Below are 15661 nucleotides of genomic sequence, written 5' to 3'. Positions count from 1 at the left end.
ATCCACTGAGCTGGGTCTGGTTTAGTGTTTGATAGCGTGGAAGATTAGAACAACAAGACTGGCGTCGGTTTGTGTTTGGAGTGCTTTGGAGTGCTTTTATCACAAATGGTTGAATTTTATTCTACAGAACACGCTTCAATGAAAACTATGTTGTTATTTCTTTCAGCCATTTTCTGGCAGTAAATAACAAATACCAAACAGTAGAACATTGTTGGGTTATGCAGAACATTATTAATCATAACGATATTTTGAAAATTTTCTTCTTCTTTTAAAGGAGAACAAATCACGGAGTTATACGTGCGTAATTGGCGACACTTTGTGGCTCAGTTGCAGAATGTGTCATCCAAAAAGTCGTCTGACTTCTCCTTTCAAAATAAAGGAGTAGTGGTTGATAGAGGTTATATGGAGTCAATTAATAGTATTAATTCCAACGTGATGTAGGAAGGATGTTGAGTGCATTTATTGCTCAGCTAGATATAAAGAAAAGCGTCCGCAGTCAGGTTTCAATGACAGCTTTTATTCTGAAAGGCTAAACAGGAACATTTTTAGGTGAGCAGCTCGCGCTTTCCAGTTGTTCCGTTCGGACCGTGAGGACTGCCGAGCGCAACTGGACCTTTGTTGATGGGCGCACCGGGCTGGACCGAGCGGAACCCGATCATGTCCCGGTTCCACAGCAGAGGGGTGTTTCTCACTCTGTGTTTGGCTCCAGCTGTAAGTGAATGGTTTACTTTAATCTGCGTGAGAAAAGATGATTGCTGCCACATTTAAAACTTGTTACCCGTAATCAATTAGTGCAATAGTTCTTACGTAAAATCAATCAGCCTTTTGGGTGAAGAGATTTGTTTGGACGCAGTTGTTACTGTAGATAAGATACACTTTGTGTCTGTGTACTGTATGTTTTAAATTAAAAATTGAAACACTTACGATTGTGCCAAAAAGAAAATTTAGCCGAGGAAACTAATTCTCTTTCTCATCATTCAGCACAAAAATATTACAGTAAGTCAAAATGATGAAAGTGGAAAACCGTTCAGAAAAAGATGGAATGGCTTCGTTTGTGCCTATCATTTGTGTAATGTCATTTGACTAATTAGCTGTGAAGCAACAAGACAGGCAACAACCTGCAGGCTACACATGTACGTAGCCACATTCATCCACTGACACCCACAGCAGCTTTTTTATTATCAGCCTCACTGTTACAACCCTCCACCCTGCTCATTTCCATAACAGAGCAGAAACATGAGAAGGATGCAGCCTGGTGGTATGATGGTGAGCTCTGCACACAGAGAACGGGAGCGAAGCGCTTCATCCGGCTACTCACGACTGCAGGGGATTAAAATCAGCCCCGCAGCCAATGAAAGGCACATGTAGGACATGTACACAGACATATTATGTCCAAAGAATAACTAGATCAGATATTACAAAAGGTCTATACTTTAACCAGCACCTGAAAGAAAGTGCTCACCTTTGTGATTTGGGCATTTCTAAACACAGCAATAATTCATACAAGGATTCAGGAGCTACGCTTTGTTAAAATATAATGTCAGGTGTCAAAGCAGCTCTGTGTGAAGATAAATTTGCTCACTTTTTTTCAAAAAAAAGCAATAGACAGTTACAGTAGCTTAGTTTAGCTTGGTGAAAAAACAGGAGCAAACAACTAGCTGAGCTAAAGGTTCAGCTAAATAAATATGTTATATAAAATTTGTCCTATATGAATTAATGAGCTTTAGACAAAACCTGTTTTCTATTAAAAAAAAAAACTAAAGGTTTTATCCAACTGTTAGCTATTGTTTGTTTACTCGGTTTTACCATTCTGCAGACGGTGCTTGAATGCATTGATGTAATCAATCATTTTCTCTTTTTCAGCAAGATAGTGAATAAACATTTCCTTAACTTTCAGACCGTGTGTTTAATATCTGAACGTCATCCGTACGGTGGCTTTTAGTTACCTCAGGAAGCATCACCGTCTCTCCATCACTCTTCTGTTCCTCCTTGAAGCATATTTACTGCACACTGTCTCTGCAGGAGGCGAACCTGCTTTGAACAGGAAACGCTGTAATTGTTCACATTAGATATCATTGCGTAAGGTACAAAGAGGCAGCGAGTTTGCTCCGGTTTGTTCAAACAACCCTTCGTCCTTCAGTGACACGCAGGGATGCGTTTGTTTCATTCAACAACAGTTTGTTGGCTGGTTGTTTTTGACTGAGCTGCTCGATTGGACTGTTCGTCTGCACGAATGTACGGTTGGTACAAACTGCTCGGGCAGTTTTTCCTGGAATCCCTTTATTTGTGCGTTTGTGTTAGAGAATACACTCAGAGTTCGGACCCGAAATGATGAAAAGCAGCAGATATGAGTGATTGCGATGGAGCGGCTTCCATCCATTAAGCTGCACTCACCCGGCCTTTAAGAGGAGCCGTGAGGGGAGGCTGAGGCTGATCCGGGCTCAGGCTGGACGGCCGACAGCACAACCCCCCTCTTTGTGCACGGCACCGAATGTTTGCAGGTGTTCCGTGGCTGCAGATGCTGCCGTACGTCCCGTCAGACGAGCTCTTTTTAATGGAAAGGCTTCCGGCGCATTGCCGTTCAGTGTTCAGGAAGCTCAGGAGGGAGCAGAACCTGGGTCCTCAGGGGCCCTGTCCAAGCTGAGACGCACAATGACTGTCTGTCCACCTGTCCACAGACACTAAACAAGCCGCTCAAGTTGCTTTTTTAAAATTCCCCAGAGGGAGAATTAATTGCTAAACTGGACACGGAGCGGCTTCATGACCACATACATTGCAGTGCATCGGTATCTCGCGTTGTCATGCTGTTGTCGTCATGTGTTTGTCTCTTTCACTTCCTGCCTCTGGTCCTGGATAATGATGTCCTCAAGGCAGAGCCATTCTGCTGCTCTGGCCGCTCCGCTTCACTGGCAGCACAAAGATATAAAGGACACTTGAACTGAATCCATAGCGCTGAAGTCCATCCAAACAAGAGGCTCATCTCGTCGTACTTTTCAGGAGTTACACCAGAGAGAATTGCCTTCAAGAGAAGAGTACGTTTGTGATGATGATGCGTGTGCTCGGTCTCATAAAGAAGAAGAGTGTGGCTGGAAAACGTTACACTTCATAAATGACAGACATGAAACATTCCTGTCCGGTTGCATTGACCTTTTTTCTGACAATCCTGTTGTACATCTAAACATATGCTGTAAATATATCTGTAAATCATCACTACATGTCAGTGGATATTGGGCAGAATTGGAGGGTTCATCTGTGTCCTTAGACTCATTTAATGAATGCTCCTGAGCATGATCGTAAAAGAGCAATAGACTTAATGTCACTAAGCCTGTTTGGCAGAAAGGTTAGTGTTTTAGAGAGAAAGCGTTTCCAAAGGTAAAATGAACCGCTGCCCTTTGCTCATGAAGTGCCTCGTCTGTGACAGATCTAACAGACCCCCCCCCCCCCCCCCCCCCCCCCCTCTCTCCTCCTGTAGGTTCTATCGAGCCTGCATCCAGAGTGCGAGTACATCTTCCAGCTGGAGAGAGACGAGCTTCGGTGCCTCCAGTACATCGCGGAGCAGGCCAACGCGAGCCAGACGGGTGCGTTTTCATTCAGAACCCCCCCCCCCCCCAACCCGCCCCGGCAGGCAGCAGAATAGAACCGGGTTCGGGTTCAGTGATTTAAACAGAGCTACACACGGATGCATCCCTGTAGAGAAAGGCCTCAGCCTGAAACGCCCCTCGTCCTTGTCTGAACGCAATAAACCCACAGGTGGAGGTTATCGGGTGATGAACCTTCTCTTCAGAACTGGGGTTCCCTCGTGTGCCTGCAGAACCTGACCTTTAAAATGCTCTTTCTCCTGAAAAGGTTGCCAGCCGTTCTGGGACGCCGTCGTCTGCTGGCCGCGTGCCGGCGTTGGGGAGACGGTCCACAGACGCTGCCCTGCCGTCTTCTCCCTCTTCAGGAACAACACAGGTGACCGAAGAACCGCTCGCAGAACAGTTACAGGACACTGTTCGCCGCTTGGAATTCAGACCAGCGCGTTCATCCTCATGCGTTCAAAGATGGCGGCCGTCGTTGTGTTCGTGGATTCATGACTGATGAGCTCATTTGTTTTTGTAAGTGTGGGGTTCTGACCCATCTGGCTCGTCGGGTCGCCGCAGGAGACTGGCGTCAGATCAGGTTCCCCTCATGAAAGAATCGGTGGGTTTGCAGGTGCACGCGGAGAATAAAGGCCCTGGGTCTGTTTTATGAAATGCACAAACAAGCGGTGCATTAACATTAGTGGAAAAGAGCGCTCCATCGTCCACCTGTAGATGCTGCGTCACCGCCACTGAACCAGGCTGTACTGTATGTAAATGCCAATATTTTGTTCTATTAGAGTATTTGATGACCTTTGACCTTCCTGGGACCGGGACCGTCGCTAACAGTTCATCTGTAGAGCGTCTTCCTCGTAACTCGCTCCTCCTCCTCCTCAGGTTCCGTGAGCCGGAACTGCACCAGCGACGGCTGGTCCCGGCTCCTGCCGCCGTACCACGTGGCCTGCAGCGTGGACGACGACGTCCCTCAGGTGAGGCTCCGTCCGTCGCTCATTGGGCCGATGCGGGCGTGGGCGTTGAAGCCTCGCCTCTCCCGCCTTGCTTTCAGACAGAGCAGCGGTACTTCACCACCGTGAAGCTGATCTACACCGTTGGCTACAGCGTGTCCCTGGTGGTTCTGGCCTTGGCGGTTTGCGTCCTCCTGCTCTTCAGGTAGGAAGAACATTGCAGGCACCGCTGGCTAACGGACCAGGCCTGACTGCTGTTCGTGCCCCTCAGGAGGCTGCGCTGCGCCAGGAACTTCATCCACATCCAGCTCTTCATCACGTTCATGCTCAAGGCGGCGGCGGTGTTCGTCAGGGACGCCGCCCTGTTCTCCGGTGACGACACCGACCACTGCAGCCTGTCCACGGTAGGACCAGGCTCCTGCTGGGCCTCACACGCCCCCTCTCGGCCGCTAACGCTGCCTGCTCCTGTGCAGTTGGCCTGCAAGGCGTCCGTGGTCTTCTGTCACTACTGTGTGATGGCCAACTTCTTCTGGCTCCTGGTGGAGGCGCTCTACCTCAACTCCCTGCTGCTTTCGTCCTTCTACCGCCGGCGCAGATGCCTGTGGGGCTTCAGCCTGCTGGGATGGGGTGAGCGGCGGCATGCAGTACTTCTGGAACAAATAAGGCCTGAAAGACCAGTACATTTATATGGTATTAAAGGGATGATGATGAGGTGTAAAGAGCAGAGTCTGAAAACACTGGGGAAGCCCTGAAGTCCTCTTTGATTCTCTTTGTGCTGTCGGTACATTATTTGCAGAATGACTTGCTGCTGTTTTGATCTTTGAAAATGGATGTTTTCTTTTCAGTAACTATATCATACGATTCCCCTGACTCTGCTATTGCTTACTGGTGTTTGCGGTGTCTTCAGACATTTTATCAGGCCTCGTGTTATCCCAAACACCACATTCTCCCACCTTCGAATGACTGTTGAACACAAGTCGCCGTCATCACGCTGCATTGTCTATTGATTATTACCTCTTGTCATTCAGTGTCACAACCTCAATTAAGGTCATTTAAATATTCCTAAGCAAGAAATTGAGCTGTGCCCCACAGTCATGAGGCGGTCTGCTTCTCCTCAGGTGTGCCTGTGTTCTTCATCATCCTGTGGATTGGCTCCAGGGTGTACTTTGAGGACTCAGAGTTTGTATAAGTCCATCACGTTCAGCATCAGTTCTGTCTGGCTGAGCCTCTGAGGACTAAAAGGCGTCTCTCCACACAGATGCTGGGACATCATCGAGGACTCGCCCTACTGGTGGATCATCAAGGGACCCATTGTTGTGTCCATCGCGGTGAGGGCTTCTATTGAATGAAACAACGGGCTGTTAATTATGCAGGAGGAGATTATTGATTGTCATGCAGAGGGTTTGTTTATGAAAAACCCTCTTTAGGAGACATCAGAAGAGCGAGCGCAAACCAAACAAACAAACCCAAAAGCCAAACTAAAAGACTGGTGTCGGCCAATTACTCATCGCTGCACATATTACCATGACATCCCATAATCACACTGCCGTAAGAACGTTCCGCACACAAACTCGAAATGGGCTTTAATTTATTAAAAGTTTTTCATTTTCATTATTGCTTTTTCCATCAACAGGTCAATTTCATGCTCTTCGTGAACATCGTCCGAATACTAATACAGAAGCTCAACCCTCGGCTCATCCAGTTCAATAACTCCTGTCAGTACAGGTAATCCTTCGTCTGCAGACACCTTTCACTGCTAGCGCGGAGCTCCAGGTTAACGCTAACTTTGTCAGCTGGTTTACATTTTATTTTACTGTCACCTCCCCTTTGTGGGGAGAGGCTCAGACACCAGATCGGCCCGTGTTCCGTCCACTCAGGCACTGAAACACCAGGTTCCGTGGCCACGTCTCCTGCACCTTCCCTCCTCCCGAGCGGCATCTCAGACGTTCTAATTGGAATTGGCTCACTAATTGGCTGTGATCAGCCTCATCATCACCATCACCCGGGTCTTATAAAGGGTCTTATAAGGCGCGCGGCTTCAGCACCGCAATTAAGATGAGGCATCAAGTGGCGCGTGATTTAATTGCACCAGTCTCACAGAGACAGCCTCTGTGGAGTCACACACGCGCCGCTTCCTCTCACAAACAAAAGCTGCTCCAACTGAGTCTCTGTTGATTGACACGATCATTAGCGTTTGATGAAAGATGCAGGAAGCTTCACCTGCTGCTCGCGTCTCTGCCTCTGTGCCACAGACGCCTGACTAAGTCCACGCTGCTCCTCATCCCCTTGTTCGGGACTCACTACATGTTCTTCAGCTTTCTGCCTGATTACTTCGGCGTCAGCCTGCGCTTCTGTCTCGAGCTCTGCGTGGGATCCTTCCAGGTGAACACCGTTTCAAGACCAATAATAACAGATTACTGGATCAGCTCTTCACCACTGCTTGTTCTTGCAGGGGCTCCTTGTGGCGGTTCTCTATTGCTTCCTTAATCAGGAGGTCAGTACAAGAATCATTACTGTCAACAGCTCACGTATTCAACAAATCAATTGAAGAATATTTGTATGATAAACATCTGCATCGATACTGATTGTGTAACGGTTTCATGTTATCATCAGTTCAGCCTGAGACTCCATTTCACATTCACTACACAGTCATTTAGGGCCTCTGCTCATCTGTTTCATGCCTCGAACCCACACGGGTACTTGGAATAATCACCTAGACTAATTAATCAGTAGTTAATCTGAATCTGTTTCCTCCTGTAGATTGAAAACTGAGCTGCACGGCTGTAGTTTGTCAGTGTGTGTTATTCTGAAGCCAGGGGAAATGTATGATCGTTAACGCCTGAAAGAGTTCATTGATGCCTCAACAGAAGCTTGAGTGACAGCTTAATTAATATCAAATAAAGTTTCTTCATCTCTACTTCTCTCTGCGAGAAGAACAAGTCACAGTTTTTTCAGCTTCAGCAAACAGCTTTTTGGAAATTAAATGAGGTTATAAAAAATGACATTATAGTATATATCAATGTTGCATTAATCGTAACAGTACATGCTTTGTGTGTGTGTGTGTGTGTGTGTGTGTGTGTGTGTGTGTGTGTGTGTGTGTGTGTGTGTGTGCATATGTGTGTGTGCATGCATGCGTGCGTCTGACAGGTGCAGAACGAGGTGCACATGTCGTGGCTCAGGTGGCAGGAGAGGAACTACGGCGTGGTGTCGCCTGCCGCTAAAGGAAGCCAGATGGACACGCCGCTTTAGGACGAGCACACGTTCACCTCTAACAGCAGCAGTGGTTCAGATCTATGCTCTTTATGAGGGTTTTGAACACTTTATTCTACAGTGACAATCATCTGTTGACTTACTGGTTTGATGAGTTTATTATTATTATATTATGGTAATCTGTGTGATGAACTCAGACTGATGGTATTATACATTTGTAGTTCTTGTCCAGCTGCACTTGTTTACTCCATTTTCATTAAGGGTCAAAGTAAAACCTTTTAACGTTCACCTCAAAGCACTACAGTAATAACATGCACATGTACAGTAACTACACCCTCCAGCTTATTATAGTGTCTGCCTTCGTTTCACTGCCAAAGCAGCTTCTCAGTTTGTCGCCTTCACATGATACGTTAGTCCTACTGTAATGTGAATGTCTAAAGTTCAGTCGGTTGTGGTTTAATGATTTCTCTGCGTTGTTGCTGCTTTTCTTATGCATCGCTCTGTGAAACTGCTATAACAAGTTGCAAGTGGCTTTCTGCAGCTCCATCTCCAGGGAAGCTAACGCGAAGTGGCAGCTACTAAATGTTAGGTCAGCAATAAAGGTTAAAGCCGTGAAGGTCATGAGGCGTCATGCCATTCAGACATAGTGTGTGACTTTGTGCTTCTAATGAGTTTATGTTTAGTCACTGAATATTTTGGAAGCTCTGTATTTGTTAGTATGTCTGACTTTATTTATTATTATTTATTTACTTGGTGGAGTACATTTTATTAAATCTGAACTTTCAAACCAACAATGACCCAGAATCATGTCTTCATTGGCAATAATCACATTTCAGTCGCATAGAAATAATTAAAGGCACCGTCTAATCCAGATCTAAGCCCATGAGAGTCCTGTGGGCTCAGATATGATTCATCCATTATTGTAATGGTTTATACTCATGAACTCTGTGAAATGATACCCTGCAAAGAGCGTCACAGTCTTTCTAGATTAAAAAAATACACCCCTGATGAAAAAGAACGCATGCCCAGAGACCAGTTAGGTAAAATATGAAATGTACAGTAAACAATACATTTCATAAGGTCCTGTTTAATCGACCTTACTGACGCAGGCATGACTTCACACGCATTTTCGTCCTAAACGTCTCTGGACCGGTCCTGACCCTCGTTGCAGGCAGACGTTGGCCCGTCTGATGCTGCGCCTTTCGGGATTTGATGGAATGGGAAGTGCAGCGTTCCTGAACAGGATGTGGGGTCGCTGCTGCAGCGCAGCCCCTCATTCCACCGAGGCGGCTCGCGGCGGCCGCGCACGTCCGCATCTGGAAGCGACCGGGAGCGCGTTGGGCCACATCTGGACGCCTGTTCGCCTCTGGACCGGTCCTAGAGAGACACCCCGCTCCGTGTGACCCGGTAAGTCGGCCGAAGGACGCGTCCCGCTAAGTTCGCGCGTGTGGCGCATCATTTTACTGCTTTACTTTACTCTCACCAATCCATTCTAGAAGTTTATTGTCGCCATTGTTTAACCCAAACAACCACACGATGCTTTAACGTTCATAAACGCGTTCATTTGCCGTCACGGGGCATTTGAAACAATCCCTTGTACTTTCTTTGGCCGCTCTACGGTTCTTTTGTTCCGAGCTTCAGCCCAGAGGGTCGATGAGTTAATAACAGGCTGCACCCCCTCTGTTGTTCTGCCTGCCTCAACATGCTGCACGGCTGCCACACACAGCAGTAACCGCTCCCATATGCGGATAAATCAGTGGGTACCCGTCCTTCAGTGATGACGCTGCCGTGGATCTTCCTGCTGCTGGGTCTGTCAGGGGCTCACCCTCAGGGCAGCGCTGAGGAAAATGAGGTCCAGAGGGACATCGAACTCATCGAGAGCCAGGTCAGCGACGGAGCAAACCCCTTATTCAACACACTGGGGGCTTCACTGTTCATGGTTGCTAATTCTGGCTTGTGTCTGAATCAGGAGATTGAGAATACCATTGGAAATCTCAGTGACCCCACACCAAGCCACATGCTTTCCACCTGTGAGTCCATTTCACCTATTTCCTGGCCCTGACGTCAGGTTCTCCTCTCAGTGACTTGGAACTGTTTCTTCCCTGCAGTTGCAGCCTCGAGCACCACAGATCCTCCCGCGACCAGCGCTGGCCCTCGGTGTCCAGGAAACCAGGTGATGCTGGTGAACAGCACAGACTGCATCTGTCCATCCATCATGGTGAAGGACGGCGACGCCTGCATCTGCCCCGTGGGCTTCAGGTCTGAGGGGGCTGCAGACTGTGAGGGTGAGAGATAGCACAACACAAATAATAACACAAATTACCCTTCAAAATTGCACTTGTTGAGGTTTTGGACTTTGTGTCTGCTACTAGATGTTGATGAATGTGCTGAAGATGGGCCGGGGCCGTGTGGTCCTCATGCCAGCTGCACCAATACCCCCGGCTCCTACTCGTGCGCCTGCCTCCGTGGTTTCCTGATGAGCGCCGGCGGATGCCAAGGTGGGTCGTAACCGCGTGTGAGCGCGTGTCGCGCCCAGAGATCGAGCGCCGCTCATCGATAGCGTTTCGCGTGCGCCGCGTGGCGTTCGTGGGTGCGGCTTCGAGGAAGCGCGTGCGTGAACGCCCCGGGCGGCTTCGCGTGCCGGTGCCAGCGGGGCTTCAGAGCCTGCGTGGGTAAGTTAGGCCTCGCCGCAGCTGGATGAGGCCCATTCCCGAGTTTGATCCCACCGTCTGAGTTTTCATGCCTCAGTTAATAACCCGCACAGACAGAAAGGAGGGCTTTGTAGCATAAAGCCCCTTAATCTGCCGCGTTGCTTCTGGCCTGCTGGGCCTTGGTTTTCCTCCTGGTCGATCTTTCACCTTTACTTTAATGACTCATTTCCTCTCTTTAAAATCCTCCCAGCACTCAGTTCACTTGCTTCGTCCCTTCTCCTTCACAGGGCCTGTGTGTCCAGACTACACCGTGTGTCAAGGTATGTTGTGCTGTTTAATACATGGGTATCATTAGTAAAAATTCATGTCAAAGCAAAATAGAGGATCAGAGAAAACCTTTTCTCATAGCCTTCAACCAACTTGAGTTAAAACATGAAATACTTTGGTGTCTTTGTTGGTAATCATATTAGCGGATGCATTGGACAGATGAAATTGTCAATAGTGTGTGTTTTGTGTTGTGTTTCATTGCTAATTATCATAGAGCAACAAGTTAATGAAAAAGTCCTAGTGTCTCTGTCTCTCTGTCCCAGATGTGGATGAATGTTTGGAGAGCCCCGCGGTGTGTGAGGGTCAGAGTGTGTGTGAGAACACGCTCGGGAGCTACAAGTGTGTGTGTGGACCAGGTTACCAGGGAAACGGCACACACTGCGAAGGTACGCAATTAGCGCCGGCGCTGCTCCGTGGGAGAACGCGGCCGCCCGTCGATGGTCGCTGAATGAAAATGAACCGGCGTCCGTGGCGATCTGTTTTTAAAACCGTCCCCTCGTGTTCGTTTCCGTCAGACGAGAACGAGTGCGTGTCGGGTGCTCACAGGTGTGACGCCAACGCTCGGTGCAGCAACGTCGTTGGCTCCTACTTCTGCCAGTGCCACCAGGGCTTCACCGGAGACGGACACGCCTGTTTCGGTGGGTGAACGGGAGGTGCAGGTGTGTGTGTGTGCGCGCGTGTGTGTGTGTGTGTGTGTGGTTGCATCAAAGCATGGACCAAAAACTTTTTTTTCTACCAAAGTGGGCCCTATGGTCACTTGTGGGGCCCTTTGGGCTGGGTCCCATAACTTTGAAGGCCTGTTTGAGAGTTAAGATTTTAGAATTGAGTTTTGGTTCAGATTAGAGCAAGACGTCTGCCTTTAGTTGTGATGGTTAGGGATAATGATGGTAAGGGGCTAGGGAAGGCAAGGATGCGTGTGTGTGTATCATGACCACGCATCAGTCCTTCCTTACAGACATCGATGAGTGTGCCGTGAACAACGGTGACTGTCAACACAACTGCACCAACGAACCAGGAGGGTACCGCTGCCAGTGCACGTCGGGATTCCAGCTGGACCGGGATGAACACAACTGCACAGGTAACTGCACAGAGCGCTGCTAGAGCGTCTTCTGACTCACAGGACGAGCCCCATTATGTATTGCTCATTATCTGTCCAGACCGCTGCCTCAAATGTGTTGTCTGCCGCCGTAGATGTGGACGAGTGCTCGGCTCCAGGTGGGACCTGCGAGCACATTTGCATCAACACTCTGGGATCCTTCCGCTGCTCCTGCAGGCCGGGCTTCCAGCTGCACGTCGATGGCCACACCTGCGTGGGTCGGTCGCCGCCGCCGCCGCTCAACCAGTGATTTTAGCCTTTTACGAGCATCTGTCTGCAGCCAGAGCCGCGCGAGCACTCTTCGGTGCATTAGAACGAAGCTGCTGTGAGTAACATGGCGTTCGCCTCGTGTCTGTGCTCCCAGACGTCGATGAATGTAAGCTCCGGAACGGCGGCTGCTCCCACACCTGCGCCAACTCTCCAGGAGGACACGCGTGCCGCTGCCCTCCTCCCCTGCTGCTCAACGCAGACAACCTCACCTGCACCAGTGCGTCTCCGCCGCCCGGGTTCTCCTTCCACAGCGTCGCATGTGCCAGCGTTCAGCTGCTCGTCCTCTCTCCTCCACAGATATAACGTCGTGCGGGCTGAGGAACGCCGGGTGCGAGCACACGTGCGCCGTGGGGGCCGAGGGCCGCGTCCAGTGCGGCTGCAGAACCGGCTGGAGACTGGGCTCGGACCTGAGGAGCTGCGTGGGTGAGACCTCACACCTGGAGCAACAGGATGCGTCGCTATCGTTAGCAAAGTGTGACAGACTCTGTTCTCGATGCCTTTTGTCCTGAGATGTAAATGAGTGCGGGGACTTCGCAAACGGGGGCTGTGAGCAGCTCTGCGTGAACCATCCCGGCGGCTTCAACTGCAGCTGCAGGAACGGCTATCGCCTTCGAACCGACGACCTCACCAAGTGCCAGCGTGAGCCACGTAGCATATGCTTCATAATCATATGTTGATGTCTGAACGGATGAGCATCAGCTTTTCTGCCTCTCCAGCTGTGTGTGACCCGCCCTGTCAGAACCATGGGGTGTGTGTGGCCCCAAACAGCTGTGACTGTCCTCCAGGGTACCCTGGGGTCCGATGCTCAGGTACAGTGGCTAATGTACAGTAGTGGTGGCACTAAAAACCTGCAGATTTCATGTAATTCTCCAGTGTTTCATTTCTTTTTGTTGTGAAGTGTCAAATTGAAATGTAGGTGTTTGTTGGAGGTTCTGGGATCCAGACTGGGTCTCAGTATATTGGTGTGAATGCAAAACAAACGTTTCCTACTGGGAAACGAATGAATGGCGTTGAAGTGAACCTACGTGTGTGTGCTTTCAGCCATGTGCTCCCCACCCTGTGCCCACGGAGGCACGTGCATGCGCTGGAACCAGTGCCTGTGCCCCCCCGGTTGGACCGGCGCTGGCTGCCGCACAGGTAAAACAGCCCGGCCGCTCCCGTGAGTGTGTGCTGACCCGCTTTAGTCTTCACCCGTCTCCTTGTGCTGCACCTCAGCTGTGTGTGAGCTGCCCTGTGCCAACGGCGGCCGCTGCGTGGGCCCCGACACCTGCCAGTGTCCGTCGGACTACGCTGGGCTCCAGTGCCTCCAGCGTGAGTACCCGACCACCGGCACACCCGGGCCTGCGGGCCCATCCGGGGCGCTGGCTACAGGCCTGTCTGAGCCCCAGGCCATGAACCAGAATCCTGACAGAGACCTGTCTGTGTTTCATAGCTCTGTGCACTCCTGCCTGTCAACACGGAGGAAGGTGTGTGGACGTCAACAAGTGTACGTGTGCTGGAGGATGGCAGGGAGCTCGCTGTCAGATAGGTGAGTCTACCCAGTGTGTGCCCAGGAAATAGAAGGTGTTGTAGGCTTTGCTGTTCTGAGCTTCGCTCCTCTTCTCTGTCTTTCTCAGAGCCGGTTCAGTGTCACACGCCCTGTCAGAACGGTGGAGTGTGTGTGGGTCTCAACAGGTGCCGCTGCTCTACAGGATTTACTGGAAACCTCTGTGAGAAAAGTCAGTGTGTGTGTGTGTGTGTGTGTGTGTGTGTGTGTGTGTGTGTACGTGCGTGCTTGTATGTGAATGTGTGTGCGTGCATGTGTGTCATCTGCTCCAATCAGCTCTCCCTCTGTTGCTGCGTCTCCAGCCGTGACCACGCCCTGTGTTCCCCCCTGTCAGCACGGCGCCACCTGCGGTCCTCGTAACACCTGCTCCTGTCCAGAGGGCACCGCTGGCCACCGCTGTGAGAAACTGTGAGTGTGTGTGGGTCTGAATCCCGCCCCCCCCATGGCATGCCTACCCACCGTGTGTGCTGTTTGTGCTGCAGGACGTGTCCTGTGGTCACCACGGTGGTCGGCATGGCTCGAGCAGTGAGGAAGGCCTTTAGGGAGAGTTATGTGGATCGCTGTGGGCCCCTCGGATCCCAGCTCTGCACTAAATACAGGTTAGTGCTTTTTATGTTCTTTGAGTGGTTCTCATATAAAGTTTACTGCAGCATCTTTCGATCATTATTTTAACATATAGCATGTAAACGGTTCATTTTACTCAGTGAAAGGAAAAACGCTGTGGTTGTTTCCAGGATAAACCAGGCCCGCGTGTACCTACAAGCCTACAGAGTGGGTTACCGAGTCCAGTGTCCTGACAGGAAGGTCCGGTGAGCAGGACCGTCCGGGAGCTCATCATCACGTGCAAACGTTGGTACATTGGGACAAACTGAACAGAAATAAATGTGACTGACTCGTGAGTTCTTTGAGGCTGTTTCATCAATAAGCCTCTAAGATGAAATGAGTGACTCTCTCATATTTACTCTATGATGTGCTTTACATTATCTACATTGTTTAATTTGCACTGTGGGTTTATTATTAGCAGATACAGTTATAAAGGTGTTACATAGTGTTTTAATAACTGATGTTTTTAACAACACTCCTAGCAACTGAAGATGCAATATAATCATCACTGCTCTAAAACTGTAGCAATTCAAATTTAAATTTAAATTTAAATTTTGGAGCAAATAGGTGACATAAATAAAGAATAAAATTGAGCTACATAGAGTGTTGAGTATATACAGAGAGAGTTTAACACTTTTAACACTTCAATCAGATCACTGGATTCACCACAGCCACATCATCAACATCTGGCCTGTCTCTGCCTTTTCTTCACACCACCGTTATCACGCTGATTCATTCATGCTTCCCATGAAAGTCAGGGGAAAAACTACTTTGGGCTTATTTTGCTCCACTAGACCATCTTCTGGGCAAAAAGAATGAAGCAGCTCAAGCTGTTACCAACATTAGTGGTTTATTCAGCACACATGTAACATTTAGAATAACTGCACACAAAAAAGCACATTTACACGTTTGTAAAAAGAACCGAAGTCATTCTAATCCTGTGTGAGATGGGACTTCGTTGTTTGCATCAGTAATCAGTGGACATGCTCAAAAGTCTTTGACAAAAATGTCTTTGAAAGGCGGTGACGTGCCAAAAAGTGACTGAAAAATGATTGCTGTTATTTCACCACTTTTACTGAGACCAGTTAAAGCAGTAAGTTGTTTTCATGTTGCCAAAAAGTGATTAAACCCAACATCTTTTGATCAGAAGCTTATTTTTAACCCATTTAAAAAGCATATGTAAATGTTTTTTTTTTTTTACGCTTTTCACATATCACCTGTGAATTGAGATTTTGCATTGTCCTAAAGATTTGGTTTTTAGGGCAAAAACATTCATTCATTTGTGATGGCTGGGAGTTGGAGGCAGCTGTGCTCATAACTATACCACCATCACTGGTTTGGTCTGGGCTGATGGTGACGCACTGACTTAAACAGGAGATGTGCGACCAGAGGCAGGTGTGCAGCTTTTTACACAGAGTCATTCGTTGTAACCT

At 49.0% G+C, this 15661-nt stretch overlaps 2 protein-coding genes across 5 annotated transcripts; both read left to right on the top strand.

Moving 5' to 3' along the window:
- Positions 1 to 128: 128 nt before the first annotated feature.
- Positions 129 to 8541, top strand: ghrhrl (growth hormone releasing hormone receptor, like). Of its 2 annotated transcripts, XM_029149323.3 has the most exons (13): positions 129 to 711; positions 3473 to 3578; positions 3847 to 3954; positions 4458 to 4549; positions 4627 to 4730; positions 4797 to 4929; positions 4999 to 5152; positions 5644 to 5704; positions 5784 to 5853; positions 6159 to 6250; positions 6778 to 6907; positions 6978 to 7019; positions 7673 to 8540. In XM_029149323.3, exons 1-13 carry the CDS (start codon positions 622 to 624, stop codon positions 7772 to 7774), a joined length of 1284 nt encoding a protein of 427 aa, XP_029005156.1. In that variant the 5' UTR covers positions 129 to 621; the 3' UTR covers positions 7775 to 8540. The 2 variants fall into 2 exon arrangements, with proteins under 2 accessions (XP_029005156.1, XP_029005155.1); XM_029149322.3 differs by having other exon boundaries at positions 4797 to 5152; positions 7673 to 8541.
- Positions 8542 to 8989: 448 nt separating this feature from the next.
- Positions 8990 to 15222, top strand: si:ch211-221n20.8 (multiple epidermal growth factor-like domains protein 6). 3 transcript variants are annotated; one of them, XM_029149318.3, is made up of 21 exons: positions 8990 to 9142; positions 9465 to 9620; positions 9705 to 9765; positions 9844 to 10020; positions 10108 to 10233; positions 10674 to 10706; positions 10977 to 11099; positions 11229 to 11351; positions 11669 to 11791; positions 11905 to 12027; positions 12174 to 12296; positions 12377 to 12502; positions 12590 to 12718; positions 12796 to 12888; positions 13121 to 13216; positions 13295 to 13390; positions 13512 to 13607; positions 13696 to 13797; positions 13928 to 14033; positions 14108 to 14224; positions 14360 to 15222. In XM_029149318.3, exons 2-21 carry the CDS (start codon positions 9513 to 9515, stop codon positions 14436 to 14438), a joined length of 2160 nt encoding a protein of 719 aa, XP_029005151.1. In that variant the 5' UTR covers positions 8990 to 9142; positions 9465 to 9512; the 3' UTR covers positions 14439 to 15222. The 3 variants fall into 3 exon arrangements, with proteins under 3 accessions (XP_029005151.1, XP_029005152.1, XP_029005150.1); XM_029149319.3 differs by having other exon boundaries at positions 8994 to 9142; positions 9462 to 9620; positions 13696 to 13788; XM_029149317.3 differs by having other exon boundaries at positions 8995 to 9142; positions 9462 to 9620.
- Positions 15223 to 15661: the final 439 nt, after the last annotated feature.

The sequence above is a fragment of the Betta splendens genome, chromosome 4, assembly GCF_900634795.4.
Source record: "Betta splendens chromosome 4, fBetSpl5.4, whole genome shotgun sequence".
Lineage (NCBI taxonomy): Eukaryota > Metazoa > Chordata > Actinopteri > Anabantiformes > Osphronemidae > Betta > Betta splendens.
Note: the sequence above shows the minus strand (reverse complement) of the source record. Positions and strands in the feature narration are given on the sequence as shown.